Here is a 16,004-nt window from a genome sequence, read left to right on the forward strand (position 1 = left end):
TTTATTATGTTATATTTCATTTTTATTTTAATCTATTTACAAAAACGAATAATTACAGTAATATAACCATATTTAAACCTTGCCATAACCCTAACCCTAATCCTGACCTTAATGCTGACCCAAACCAAACCCTCAGTCAATGTAGCAGCACTCCGCTGCAAGTCAGGCTATTTGATAGTATGTACTTTTTGTTCTCTATAAAAGTTGCTTACGGGAACATTTTTTTTACAAAAAAACAATGCTTAGGGGGACAAAAAATTAACGTGTACACTAAAATGTCCCCGATAATGCTAAGGTTCCCGTAAGTGTCCGTTTTTTGTAAAATCTGCCCCCGTAAGTGATACTATAGGTGTGTGTATATATATATATACATATATATATTTTTTGTTATTCACCTCCTTAAGGCCGAGAAGGCCACTACAGATGAGGAGGCTACTTAATAGTGGTTATAACCTTCTCTCAACTCTGTAATTCCGAAACACGAACCTTGACGAACAAGGCCGCTGCGCGGAGAAACAAGTTGAGCGCGATACTACCAGGGACGTGGCGGGGATCGAACTCGGAACCTCTTGCTTTTAAAGCAAGAAAATATATATATATATATATATATATACGCATATATATATACGCATATATATATATATATATATATATATATATATATATATATATATATATATATATATATATATATATATATTATATATATATATGTATATATGTATATATGTATATATGTATATATGTATGTATATATATATATATATATATATATATATATATATATATATATATATATATATATGTACATATGTATATATATATATATATATATATATATATATATATATATATATATATATATATATATATATATATGTATATATACACACATTATAGAGAATAAAGATATACATTAGCCAACCTTTTTTTTGTACCTAAACCCATATGGTTTTTTCCTTACAAAAAACGAAAAAAAGAAAATTAATAATAAAACTTGTTGCTTTTTTTTAGGAAAAAACCCATATGGATTTAAGTAGGAAAAAAAAGTTGGCTAATATATATCTATATTCTCTATAGTGCGCGCGCATGTGTGTGTGTGTATATATATATATATATATATATATATATATATATATATATATATATATATATATATATATATATATATATATATATATATATATATATATATATATGGTAAACATATTAGAGTAAATAAATTACCAGAATCTTTAGTTCTACTAGCACCTAATTATATTTGTCAAGAACGAAATAAAAAAGAACTAAATAATGCATTAAACAAAAACAACAAAAACAACAACTTTTTAAACTATGTTCATGAAATATATTAATTCTATGTTATGAAAAAAAAATTCTATGTTATGAAAATACTATCATTTATGTATTAGATTTTAGTATATTATTTTACTATTATCTAAGTTTTGAAAAAGTTTTTTTTCATTTATTAGTGAAAAATATAATTTACCAATAACATAAATCATTAAAGTAAATGTAAGAAAATAAATCTTGGTAATCAATTTTATAGCAAAATAAAAGTATGATCCATTGATTGTTAATAAACAAAAGTATGACCCAATGATTGTTAATAAACAAAAGTATGATACAATGATTGTTAATAAACAAAAGTATGACACAATGATTTTAATAAACAAAAGTGTGACCCAATGATTGTTAATAAACAAAAGTATGACACAATGATTGTTAATAAACAAAAGTATGACATAATGATTGTTAATAAAGCTTTGTTACCTCTGAAATATTATATACATAAATTTATAAGAAATTGTAAAGCCTATAAAAGCTCTGTAATGTCAAAATAGGAAAATAACTCAAGATATAAAAGCGATTACAGATTCAAAAATTCAAAAAAACTTTTGCTATTGCTTTTAACTTTTTTTTAACATTAATTCGTATGAAGCTGTTACAAAACAACCAACTTATTTCAACAAATATAACTGCACTATATAAGAGAAGACAAGACAGTTTCAGTTAACTTTGGACCTTTTTTACTACTTTGTATTTTTTTTAAAGAACTTCCTGATACTGTTTCTGATTGTAGAGTAATTTCAAAACTTCAAAACTTACGGCTTACGGTTTATTTTGTGAACAGTTTAAAGCAAACAGAAGGTAGAGGATTGTTATTGGAAAGAATGTTTAAACATGATACCAAACACTTATGAGATGTGTACAGATGACACAAAAACAATTCTATAAAAATACTTATAAGTTGTGTACAGATGACACAAAAATGATTCTATAACAAATATTTATAAGTTGTGTACAGATGTCATAAAAATTCTTAAACGGTTCTTTTGTCATAACAAATTATAATATGATGTAAATTTAGCTTGTACTAAAAAAGTGTTTTAATATGTTTCATGTATAGATATTTAAAAGATATTTAAGTTATAACAATAGCTGCCATCTAAAACACCATGTCACAAAAAAATCTGGGATTATTTCTTGTTTAAAATGAAAAAATCAAGAGTTTTAATTTGCAAGCAATATAAGTTATTTGTTAAACATAATACAACATTTCATTAACTTGGTGTGTGTATTATAAAATCTTATGACCTATCTTTAGTCCAACCACTTTTAGAGTTTTCTGTGCCAGCTTAAGCATAAAAAAAGATATTGCAATCACAAAAGAGATAGTAGTTTTTCTTTAATTTCTATTGTTAAATTCTTATAAAAATCTATTGTTATATGACTAAATAAAGATCTTCATTATTTAATAACTTATGTTACAAAGATTAACTGGCTAAAATAAAACTATTTACATTTACTAAAGATATTTATTAAATCTGAAGTATATTTCTCTTGAATATTATTGAAATGTGTTGCCAAGATTTTCAGTCAATTTTTTGAAAGCAAAATTATCATCGTTGAGACACAGTGTGCTTAAAAGCACTGGAAACAATACTATTGGCAACATAAATAAATACTAGTCTTATGACATAACAACAATTTAAAAAAAGGGTCTATTTGAAACATAGTCTAAATTGCATTTTCATAATATATGTTAGAATTTATTAAATAATATTTTGAAATAATTATATTACTTTTATTTTTGTAGCAATGTATTGTAAAGTCAACTGAAAGCTAATAATTGTTTTTTTTTTATTCCTCAAAAGAAATTTTTGTATTTATTGAAAATTTCATATAACTCAAATAATTATAATACACTTTCACAAATGTTTTTGGATTGGCCACCCTTGATTTAAACTAATATTTAATACTTACATCTTCAAAAAATAGACTAATCTCCAGAATAAAAACTAATATACAATATAGTTTGACTCATTTTGGATTTATTAGTTAAAATAAGTACAAAAATTATGTTTACACTGTTATATTTGTTTTATCAATTCACTTTTGATTATAAATGCCATTGAAATTCTTTTATGCGTTTAAAATTGTTATGCGTTTAAAAATTGTTGCCATGCAATTATAAACTGTTAATGAGTTTAAAAATTGTTTTTATGTCTTTAAAACTGTTGTTATATGCTTAAAAATTGTTGCTATGCAATTAAAAATTGTTGTTATGCGTTGAAAAATTATTGTTATGCGTTTAGGTTTTAAAAAGAAGAATCAATAAATTTATTTAGTGAAAAAGATACAATGTAACCAATCCCAGAGGTTTACAAGCGAAGTATTTTTCAAAACTTTTCTAATTTGATTTTGATCTTTCAGCTGCAATTTTTATGGACATTTATACTTATATAAATATATTTGCAATAAATAAATATTACCTTTATATAACTACCATGGATTGTTAGCAACCCTAGCATGTATTTGTAAGGCACCTTTTTAACAAATATTTTTGTAAATTTTGCAAATACTTTTGGATAAAAAAAAAAGAATGAATAAAATTGAATGACAGTCCACTGATGAAACTGAGTTAAGTGTCAACCCAACAATCAGATAAAGCATAGAGCAACAAACAATCCATGTTAGATAATAAAAATTGTAAATATTTTTAAATTGAAATAATTGAAAAACTACTGCCTAATAATTTATTTAGGTCCAACTCATAAGTATAATTTAAAAAACCAACTTCAAAGTTGTTTTATTTCAAATAATTCAGACATTTCCAACTCAAAATCAGTTGATCTTTACATTATTTGTAGCGCAAAAATAATTTAATCTAGCGACCGTAATGTAGTGGATTGAGTGTAGTGTGTAGTGGAGGTCTAAGTTCTAATCACTAAAAAGTAAATCTAGATTAATTCATAAAGGTGTATAGGCTTAAGAGAGACCATCTTGTTAAATGCTACTCTTTTTATAATGAATTTAAAAGTACCAGTTTTAAAAACTTTATACACAGTAGCTTAGTCTAGTTTATTTGTTTTTACAACCTTGTTTACCCAGTTTTTTACAACCTTGTTTAATCAGATTTTTGCATAAAAATTATAAAACTATGTTAAAAAAAAAAATGTTAAGAACAAAAGTTAAAAGTTAAAGTCCTCGAAAAATATCAGACGAAAAATTACATAAAAAAAAACTTAACACTTTCAACATTAATTTATGAAAATATTAATATAACAATTTAAACAATTTAAAGGGGTATGACCTCACAAAGAAGTTGAAACTAATGTCAAAATTAATTTTTTCAACTTAGAAGTTAATTTCTATGCCTAAAATAAACTTGAATATTAGATGACATTGAATATTTGATATCATATTAAATATTTGATAGCATTTACATATTAAGTTAGTGGTAATAGATGATAGATGAAGATGGTGATCAAAGATGACAGTTAATTCTAGATACTTAAAATCAAATAGTTACTATGACATTATTTTTCTGGAAAAAAACTACCCAGTGTACAAAATGTGATTTCAAAGAATATAAAGAACAATTAATTTAAATATTTAAACAGTTTAAAAAATAGTTTTTAATGTAAGAGACTAGATTCTCTCAATTTAAAGCAAATATGTTTAAATTACTCACAAAAAACATTTGAATTATTATAATGATAAACTTAAGCTTTTCAATGTTAAGGTTTCATTGGTAAGGTTTCATGGTTAAGGTTTCATGGTTAAGGTTAAGATAAGGCTTTCAGACGATAAGGTTTTCAGAACCAAAATGAATATGGTAACAGCAGGAAAAAAAAAAGGATGTAAAAAGAAACATTAAGAGCAAAATAGATTTAAATAATATATGGTTGAAATGTTGCCCTGAGGGTTATGTTAAATTATGCTTCACCAAATATTCTGCAAAAAGTGACAAAAAGTGCCATTCTAACCGAACCTGGTTTTGATCTTAGATATTGTACATTGCAGAAAATCTTTAGAAAGATGAAATTTAGAAAGATATCAACTATAGCAACACAGGATGTAAAATTGTCAAAAATAAAATAAAATAAAAGGAGATTACAAAAAAATCATTATCTCACAATTTTAGCGAGCAATCCTAGGCAAGCAATAGTTAAGCATGCAATCTCCAAGTTCACAGATTATTCCAACAAAGAAAATGAAGTTATGACGTTAATTTAGTTAATGAAGCTATGATCTTCAGAAACCTCAAAATTGCTTTTTTTTTACCTAGATTATTTTTAACAAGACTCCAAACATGATTACTCCATAAAAACCACAGAACCCTGAAGTTCTAAAAAATTACAACAGAACTCCATCTTCAATGTTGAAATCTCAGAAAATCTAAAGCTTGAAAGTTAGAAACTGGCTCTACTTATTGCTTCATCAAACTGATCATTTTGAATTTAAAATGCTACAATTCAAGCTCTAGAACCTAGTGTATAAGAGTGATTCCTTATGGTTGAATAACTTTCTAATTTATCTGACTTGAGAACTTCCTTACCACCAAAATAGTTAAATAACATGGATAAAAAAAAAATTCTAGCTAATGAGTGGAATTTTGTTTAATTAAAAGCTAACAAATTGATCATAATATTTAGAAAGTCTCAATTCAGTGGGAAAAATTTCAGTACATCTAATCCAGTTACTGAACAGTTTTAAGTATTAAACCACCACACTGTGTGCCTGGATGAAACTGAACCTCTACTAAAACACCCCAAAAAATGTATCATGTCATTACTTTACATATATAAATTAGTTATAAAAAAAAAAAAAAAGAAAAACATTTGTAGGGAAAATTTTGAGAGATGTCCCTTTTAAAAAAAACCGGCGAAAAGAAAAAAAAAAAAGCTATAAAATCTTTTTTTTTTAAAGAAATAAAAAATTAAGTTTTAAGTTCAACTTAAATATAGTTTACAATTAAGTTCAACTTAAATATAGTTTACAATTAAGTTCAACTTAAATATAGTTTACAATTAAGTTCAACTTAAATATAGTTTACAATTAAGTTCAACTTAAATAGATATAACAGTTTAAAAAATATAGAATTGCAAAAAAATAATTAAATGTTGTTAGCATTAAAGTTTAGGATAGCCTTAGAGTAACCTAATAATACTTTATATATTTAATTGTTTAAATAAGGTTTTAATTAAAAAATATATATATAAATCAAATTAATAAGCATTAGTTGATTTTGTACCTTTTAGGATTAAAAATACGCTGTTATTGAGACTTGGACCTTTAACAACAAATTACAAAAAATAAATAATCTGAAATTATATAATAAAACAAAAATAAATATGGTGCAATTTTTTACATTCAACACTACAAACAAGAAAATTAGCTTTTATCCTGTTTTTATAGATTTTCCAAACAAATGTTTTTCATTTTTATAATTTTTATAACTAATATATATATATATGTAAAAGAATGGTATAAAACGTTTTTTTGAGTGTTTTCATAGAGGTTCACTTTAATCCAGGCACAGGGTGACCACTAAGCCAAATAATAGAAAATAAATATTGTCAATACTTTACAGTATAAAACAACATAAGCATTACTATAAAAAGTTTTCTAAAACTTACTACATAAAGTTCAGTTAAAAGTCTTGATATAGACAATAATTTATCTCAAAATGATTCATCTCAAAATGATTTATCTCAAAATGATTCATCTCAAAAGATAAAAAGCAAAATCTAATACATCTGCCAGTCATAATCCAACATATCTATCTGTTTTCAACATACCAGTCATAATGAAACATATCTACCTGTTTTCAACATATCAGTCATAGTCTGACATTTCTACATGTCATAATTTAACATATATACAAGTAAATATTTTTGCAGGTTTTTTGGGAACAACCGTTGAAGCTTTTAACTGTTTAAATGATTTAAATTGTCATGTATTTTATTTTTAATTTTGCAATGTTTTATTTATACAAATAATGTACTGATGAATTGATTTTAAGGCATATAGGTACAAAAAAGTTTTTAATAGTATTTGTTAGTGATAATATAGAATAATCCTTCTAAAACTTACTACAATAAAATTTCCACAAACTCCATAAATTTTTAACTTGTATAAAATTGTATAAAAAAAGTTGTATTTACCTATAAAGTCCAATAAATGGTACTGCTGTACCAACCCGAATAATATTTTGTTTAATTTTAGGCATAAATGGTACTGCTGTACCAACCCGAATAATATTTTGTTTAATTTTAGGCATATCAAATAACTATGTATTTCAATGAAAAAAATTCGATATAAGTGAAGCCAAATTTGTTATGAATAAAAAGAACTGTAATTAAAACTTACAATAGATTTTATACCGTAACCAGCCACTGCTCTCTGTTTCATTATATATGAAATATCTTGTTCTTTAAGTATACTGTCCTTTAAATTTATAAGAGAATTATTTATTATTATGTTTATAAATATTCGTAATATATATTATTACTATTATTATTAATAATATATATTACTATATTATAATTATTAGATATTTAAAAATAATTTCTTAGTATTATTAATATTTAAGAAAACAAGACTATTTTTTAAATACATTTTTCATATATATATATATTTATATATATGTATGTATGTATGTATGTATGTATGTATGTATGTATGTATGTATGTATGTATGTATGTATGTATATATATATATATTTAGAGAGTGTATATATATATATATATATATATATATATATATATATATATATATATATATATATATATATATATATATATTGATATTAAGATTTATGTGTTTATGTGTGATATCAAGATTTATGTGTGTTTACCACCCTCCTTGTGCAGCATTAAATATTTCTAAAACCAAATCCATGTGCAGATTTCTTTGCATACTTCTGTCAACCTGTGATTCTACTTGTGTAATAACAGGTGATTTCAACTTACCACGTATAAACTGGTTGATTCCTATTAGTTTTGGTTATGCGTGTCATGATTTTTTTGTTGAAACTTGTTCTGTAAATGCTCTCACCCAGGTCGTAGCTGACCCTACTAGACTTAACAATCTGCTAGAACTCATTTTAACAAACAATATTAAAATGGTGCAAAATGTGGATACTACCGCCCCATTTACCAGCACTTATGACCACTGCACTATACAATTTAATTGTATCTTGATGAATTCCAAAAGTCGTAAATAATCAAGTATACGCAACTTCTTTAAAGCTGATTATAATTCGATTCAAAATGACTTAGTAAATGTAAATTGGTTTATGTTGGCCAAAACCAAGTATGTTGGCAACAAAACCAAGATGTTGAATCCTTCTGGCAATCTATTTGTTATGTCTTGAATTCCTCTATGGAGTCTTTTGTCGACAAAAGCTTAAAAACTTATCTTCTGTTTAATAACTTTATCTCTATCCATCAGTTTGGCTTCCTAAAAGGCAGATTTACATGTACACAAATGTTAGCTTCTCTAAATGAATGGACCACAGCTGTTAACAAGCATAAGGTAGTTGATATTATTTATATTGATTTCAAAAAAGCCTTCGACTCACATCTCAAATTATTGCACAAATTAAAATCTTACGGCATTAGGCATGAACTTCTATACTGGATTACAAACTTTTTAACTGACCGTTTTCAATGTGTTTGTATTAGTAACTCTTACTCAAACTATGTCCCTGTCAAGAGTGAAATACCCCAAGGAACTGTATTGGCTCTCACTTTATTTTTAATATTTATCAACGATGTAATTTCCATTATTGAGGGTAACTGCAGAATAAAGCTGTTTGCAGATGACAGCAAATTATACCAAGTGAGAGATAAAAACACAAGCATTAATGCAGACCTTGTAAATTCCTTAAAAAACTTTTCTGATTGGTCAACTTATTGGCAACTAAAAATAGCGTTCAATAAATAAATTTTCATATATATTTTGAAAAGTCTTCATTACCTGTTCCCTTGTACTCATTTCTTCCAGATACTGCGATAAACACGGTTAACTGTATTGATGATATTGGTATTACCGTACTATCTGATACAAAATTCTCCAAGCATTGTTCTCGTATTGCCAAAAAAGCCTACTCTCATCTTTACTTACTTTTCAAAACTTTTATCGATCGCCATCTCTTTGTAAAAGCCTACAAAGTTTATATACGACCTATCTTAGAATCTTGCAGCCCAGTGTGGAGTCCTAAAACATATTCGATGTATCGAAAAAGTCCGAAGATATTTTAGCAAAATTACCTGTAAAAGATGCCATATTACTTATTTTGATTATTCATCGAGACTAATACTTCTAGATCTCAATTCTCTTGAATACCGTAGAGTCAAATTTGATCTTTTTATGGTATACAAAATTGTACACAATCTTGTCGATTTACCTCTATATAATTTCTTTACCTTTTCCAACTGTCACTACAGCACTAGATGTCACACCAAAAAATTTATATCATGCAATATATGTACAAATGATTCTCGTAGATTCTTTTTCAGCAAAAGAACTGTAAAATTATGCAATTCCTTACCAGCTTACATTGTTGATTCTACTTCCCTATCTATGTTTAAAGGAAAATTAAATATATATGATTCAAAACGTAATTGTGTACTTTATTAATTATATTTCAATTATCTATGTATAATAATAATGAACGTTATTATTATTATTAGTATTATATATATATATATATATATATATATATATATATATATATATATATATATATATATATATATATATATATATATATATATATATATATATATATATATATATATATATATATATATATATATATATATATATATATACACACACACTACCGGCAATTAATTTGAGACCAGCGGTTAAAAACAGTATTTACATTTTATAAATAAATATATCTGATTATCATATTTGCACTTCTTTATTTTTGGATCAAAAATAAATAGACCACAATAAATAAGTGGATAGAATAGGATATAGGCATTTTTGCACTCAAATATTTGCTTATGTACAAAAGTATACAAAAATGTATGTGCTGAGTTCTTCCAGCATAAAAGACAATACAAGTTAATAATTAAAATAATTAACTTTTAATTAAATTAAAATAAGTTAAAAATTAATAACTTGTATTTGATATTGAAAATATAATTTTTCTCATTGGTAGCTTCTTGTAGATACTTTATGTAGATCCAATATAGTATATAATGACTTGCAAATGAATATAAAAATATTGTATTATTTAAACTGTTTATTTTTTTTTAGTTTCTATTTTGTTGTACTAAAATGGCTCCAGTTCGAGAATTAAGCTTTGAACAGAGAGTTTGCATTGTTTTACTTGATGAAGAAGATGTTTCAGAAAGAAAAATTGCTGAAAGAATGAAAATATCAAAGACTGGAGTTCACAATACAATCAAGCGTTTCAAGGAAACTGGTCAATATTGTGACTTACCACAACCTGGACAGCCTAGAAAGATAGATGAACATGGAGATTATCTATGTCAAACAGAAAATTAACAGCTCCACAAATAATGAGAGAATACAATGAAACTGATAAAAAATTGTTTGTGTCTGGACAATAAGAAACCGTTTGATGAAAGCTGGACTTAGAGGGTGTGTAGCTGCCAAAAAACAGTTGCTAAGGAAAGCAAATAAGGTGAAACGACTACAATGGGCTTGCAAACATGCCAACTGGACAATAAGTCAATGGAAAACAGTAGTATGGAGCAATGAGTCCAAGTTTGAATTATTTGGCAACAAGAGAAGAATATTTGTCACCGGCACTAGAATGAACGTTACATTCCGCAGTGCATTGTGTAGTAGTAATGAAGAAACGTGGTGGTTATTTTGATGAACACAAAGTTTGAAACTTGTGCAAAATAATAAAGACCTTATAATTTAATTTTTTAATGTTTGTTAAGTTTTCTATTTGTTTAGAAATATTTGTGAAGAAAACTAAATAAAGTATATTTCATGAACTAATTTGTAGTTTCTTTATTCACTGAGATCGAAAAAAAAATAAACGAAAATATAACTGATAGATTTAATTGATTTTTAATAGAATTACTATTTTCTCATCACTGGTCTCAAATTAATTGCAGGTAGTGTGTGTATAAATATATATATATATATATATATATATATATATATATATATATATATATATATATATATATATATATATATATATATATATATATATATATATATATATATATATATATAAGTAGCCTAAGTGTTTATAGAGATAAATCTAGAAAAGAGTATAAGAAAAAAAATACTTCTAAATGGGAGCATGAAAGAAGGTATTTTCCACATCCCCAAACAAATTCCAAAGATGGAGACCAGCTCTAAAAATAAAAATTATAATACTAAGTTACAATCAAAATGTACATTACAAAATAAACAAAAATATAACAAACAAAATTTTTAAATAAACATGTCACAGTTGAATGTTAAAACTAGAGTTTTCAATGTCCTTTGGATATATAAACAATTTAGCAAGTACTGAAGCTAACTAGTACTTTATGTTATATGATATTTTAAACAGGATTTAGCTGTAGATATACTATGTGGATGCTATATGAACAGGATTTAGCTGTATAAAGGTGAATGCAATCTAGCTCTAAAGTCAAATATCATTATTTAATTAGAAATTAATTGTCTGTGAATAATAGTTTCAAAACCTAAAGCTTTACAAAAAACACGTTTCTGCAACATTTGCTAAGGTTGCTTTTGAATGAATCTTTTAAAAAGTCATAGGCCAAAAAGCAATTCATTAGCTCAAGTAACACTTATAATTATCTTCTACCAAAATCAAACCAATCACATTAAAAAAATTGTTACAAAAAGAGCTATGCAAATACACCTGCGTAGTATAATCCAAAATAAAATCAAAAAAAAAAAATCCAATTTTAAAAGAACATCTATTTTACAAGTCATCTGATTGATTATTTAAAAAAAACAAGCTCAAGCCTCAAAAAAAATTGATATAAATGGAAAACAATTGCTGTAAATTTTTATTATTTCTGTCAAAGTATTTTACTTTTTTAACCCTAAAATTTATTACCCTTCTAATATATGTTTTTTATTACATGGAACATGGTAACTAAGTTCATAAAATGAAATTGAAAATACATACCATAGCAATTTTCTCGTAAATCTTCATATAATTGAGCTCTCCTAGAACAAAATTATTATGACAAATCATGAAATTATTCTTAAATATTAAATCAATTTGCTGTTAATGTTATTATTGCATCAGTAATTGCTTTTAACGTAAATTAACCTTTTAGAATGAATTTTTAATACTTTATACTCTTAACATGAATAACTATCTTCTGTCTTAAGGCAAACTTCTATATTCTATAACCATTGTCATAATAATAAACGATACTTAACATAACAAAATTTGGTGCATGGTGCATTTAAATGATGTAAATTCAATGAATTGTATAATGGCATTTAATGTTTAAAATGAATTGAAACTTTTTTAGTATCAATTTGAAAACTTTTTAACAATGAGATAGCATAAAATAGATAAAACATATTATTAACTACTTTAAAAAGTAAAACATTAACAATTTTAAAAAGTAAACAATCAAGAAATTAACTTTGACTTAATAGCCAAAAAAAATAAATACAGAAATACAAACCAGATGCAGATATAACAAGGATTTTATTTTCAGCAGGATGCCAACTAAATGAATTAATAGTACTTTTTGATAGCTTCGGAACTATAAAAAAATTTATAAAACATTAATTTGGTAACAAACCAGGAAAAAATTAAAAAATTAAAAAAAAAGGTCTCACGGTGAATTGTTCTTTCATAAAAAATACTCTCAGTTTCTTCATCCATATTAAGAAGTTTATTTCCTAAAATTTATAATAAAAATTAAATAATATATAAATAAAATAATATATAATATCAGTAACTTATAATTTACAAGATTTATAACTTAAAAAAATTCAAAAGATTATCTTAAAACAAATTAATTTTGGTTATTTTTAAGCAAATGAAAAAACTAATAGAGAGTTTAAGGAAAAATATTTAATTCAGTGTAGCCACTTAATTTTGAAAAAAAAAATTTGATGACTTTTCTGTGACTTTTTGTAACTCTCCATGATAAACTTCCACCAAATTAGAAACTCTATTCTGAAGATTATGAGAAAAATTCAACTTTTCAATATTTTACAAGAAAAGAAGGATTTTGTTTTTTTTAAAAATATATTAAAAACTTTACAAAAAAAAAATTAATTAACAAAATCTTTACAAGATAAATTTATGAACAAATGTATAACAGTTATGTACATATAAAGTTTAATAGCTGACATATAACTTATATAACTCTAACCATTTCAGTTTTCTGATAACAAATAACTATATGTATTATAGTTATATATGAATAAAAAAAATAACTTGCAATGCAAGTTATTTTTTTGCAGTGCAATGGCAATTAAGAATGCAGTGGCAATTAAGAATTTGAAAAATGGAAAGAATTTAAACAATTTAAACAAAAACTTAAACAATTAAAACAGTGGAATTTTTTGAAATTAATAAATAACAAAAGAGAAGCAAATGTGTGTATGAAAAAAATTTTAACTACCTAAAATGTTAAAAAGACTTTCTTAAGATGAAATGACTTAAATAAATATAAATACTATCAACCAAAAACTTTTGTCTTTTTAGACAAAACAAACTGCAGGAATAAATCCTAAATAAAATAATCTGATTTACAATCTTTTATTTTTTAAATTATTTAGCTGTTCTATTAAAGATTTCTTTTCTTTATCTTTTGCATTATTTCTAACAAATTTATGGAATTCCTCTGTTTGAATTTTAAAAAATTTGATTTTCTCTTTTAGACTAACAGTTTTTTCTCTTTCTGTTAATTTTGTTAATTTAGTAGAAATGGTTTCGGTTTGTTTTTACATCCAAATATCACACAGAATAAGCAATTTTGCAACAACAAGAGGTTTATTTTCGCAACAAAAAACTATTGATACAAAAACCTGGTTCAACACTGACTGTTAGAGTTTCACTGAGATAAAGTGAAAACATGGAGTAATAGCAAAATGAATGTTTAAATATTTATAGATTTTAGAATTTTTTTTAACAGTTTTTAAAAGTTGAAATTTTTTATTGAGAATAGAGCCTGTTTTATTTAAATCAAATAAGTCTTGAAAAACAACTAAAAAATTGCACAGTTAAAAAATTTTTTTAAATAGTTTATTTGAAAAAAAAAGTTACACACTGCATTTTTAGGATTTATCAACTTTTATTAACAACTTAGCACTTAGTATCGTTAAAATATAAAGAAATTCTAAGAATATAGAGTTGCATGTCTTGAATGTTCAACAGTACGCAAAATCAAAACAGTTTATAACAACAGAGTAACATCGGTAACATTTGAGACAGCAGAAAAAAATATTTTATCAATACAACACTAATAGAAACCTAAAAACAACACTAATAGAAACATAGAGACAAAACCAATAAAAACCTAGACAAAATACAAAGAAGACATAAACATATCACCAATAGAAACATATAAATAACACCAACAGAAATATAGAGACAACATTAGTAAAAGTCAAGAAACATTTGTAAGCATAAATACTGACAGTAGGTAAAATGATCAGATCATATATTATACAAACATAACAGAGATGTATAATATAAGAAAATGTTTAAAACTTTTCTAACAAATTAGACATCTTTTGCTTTAACTGTTTTTTTTCTTTAAGTAGGAAGTTGTTAAATTCAAACTTAAATAATGAAGTAAGAGGGAGGGGGAGGGGGGAGGGTTCCAACAAGCTCTAAGTATGCAGAAAAAGTATGCATAATAGTTTTTTTTTGCTATAAGGGCAATTTTTAAATGATTCTACCATTTATTAAAAATATTGTTCTACCATTTATTAAAAATATTGAAGTAAATAAAGAATAAGTTTAGAAATAGTTGGTGTGGGATAGACTTATGACTAATAGCTGTATTTTAAGTGTCTGATCAGCTAGTTCTACATATTTTACATTTTTTTTAATTATAAATATTATCTAATGATAAAGCAAATATATGATCTATATATTAACCTAGATATAAAGATAATTATGCATAATCAACAAAATTTAATATAAATTTAAAAATGATACCTGATAAATACTGCAGATCATAGCACTTAACAACTGAGCTGTCTTTTTGAAGCACAGTTAACATATGAGCTCTAAGAAATTTTAAAATTAGTTGCATATATGTATATGTTTGAGTGTATGTATGTCTTTATATATGTATGTATGTATGTACGTATGTATGTATGTATGTATGTATGTATGTATGTATGTATGTATGTATGTATGTATGTTTGCATGTATGTATGTATGCATGCATGCACATATATATATATATATATATATATATATATATATATATATATATATATATATATAAATACATACATACATACACATGTATATATATACATATATTTGATGGTCCACATTTTATGTAGTTCTTCCCACTTGTACGTATGTATGTATGTATGTATGTATGTATGTATGCATGTATGCATGCATGCACATATATATACATACATACATACATACATATATACATACATACATACATACATACATACATACATACATACATACATACATACATACATACATACATACATACATACATATATACATACATATATTTGATGG

General features: G+C 24.8%; 1 protein-coding gene across 1 annotated transcript in view; it reads right to left on the bottom strand.

Annotated features, from left to right (window-relative positions):
• The window catches only part of LOC101237679 (GATOR2 complex protein MIOS-B), a 60,817-nt gene that overhangs the window by 19,090 nt on the left and 25,723 nt on the right, over nt 1-16,004 (bottom strand). The window contains exons 14-21 of the mRNA XM_065810480.1: nt 15,450-15,520; nt 13,112-13,174; nt 12,955-13,035; nt 12,441-12,481; nt 11,581-11,649; nt 7,660-7,737; nt 3,645-3,717; nt 1,228-1,251 (exon numbers count right to left, since the gene is read on the bottom strand). Coding sequence (XP_065666552.1) covers nt 1,228-1,251; nt 3,645-3,717; nt 7,660-7,737; nt 11,581-11,649; nt 12,441-12,481; nt 12,955-13,035; nt 13,112-13,174; nt 15,450-15,520 — 500 coding nt within the window. The remainder of the gene's footprint in view (nt 1-1,227; nt 1,252-3,644; nt 3,718-7,659; nt 7,738-11,580; nt 11,650-12,440; nt 12,482-12,954; nt 13,036-13,111; nt 13,175-15,449; nt 15,521-16,004) is intronic.

Source organism: Hydra vulgaris, chromosome 11 (genome assembly GCF_038396675.1).
Source record: "Hydra vulgaris chromosome 11, alternate assembly HydraT2T_AEP".
Lineage (NCBI taxonomy): Eukaryota > Metazoa > Cnidaria > Hydrozoa > Anthoathecata > Hydridae > Hydra > Hydra vulgaris.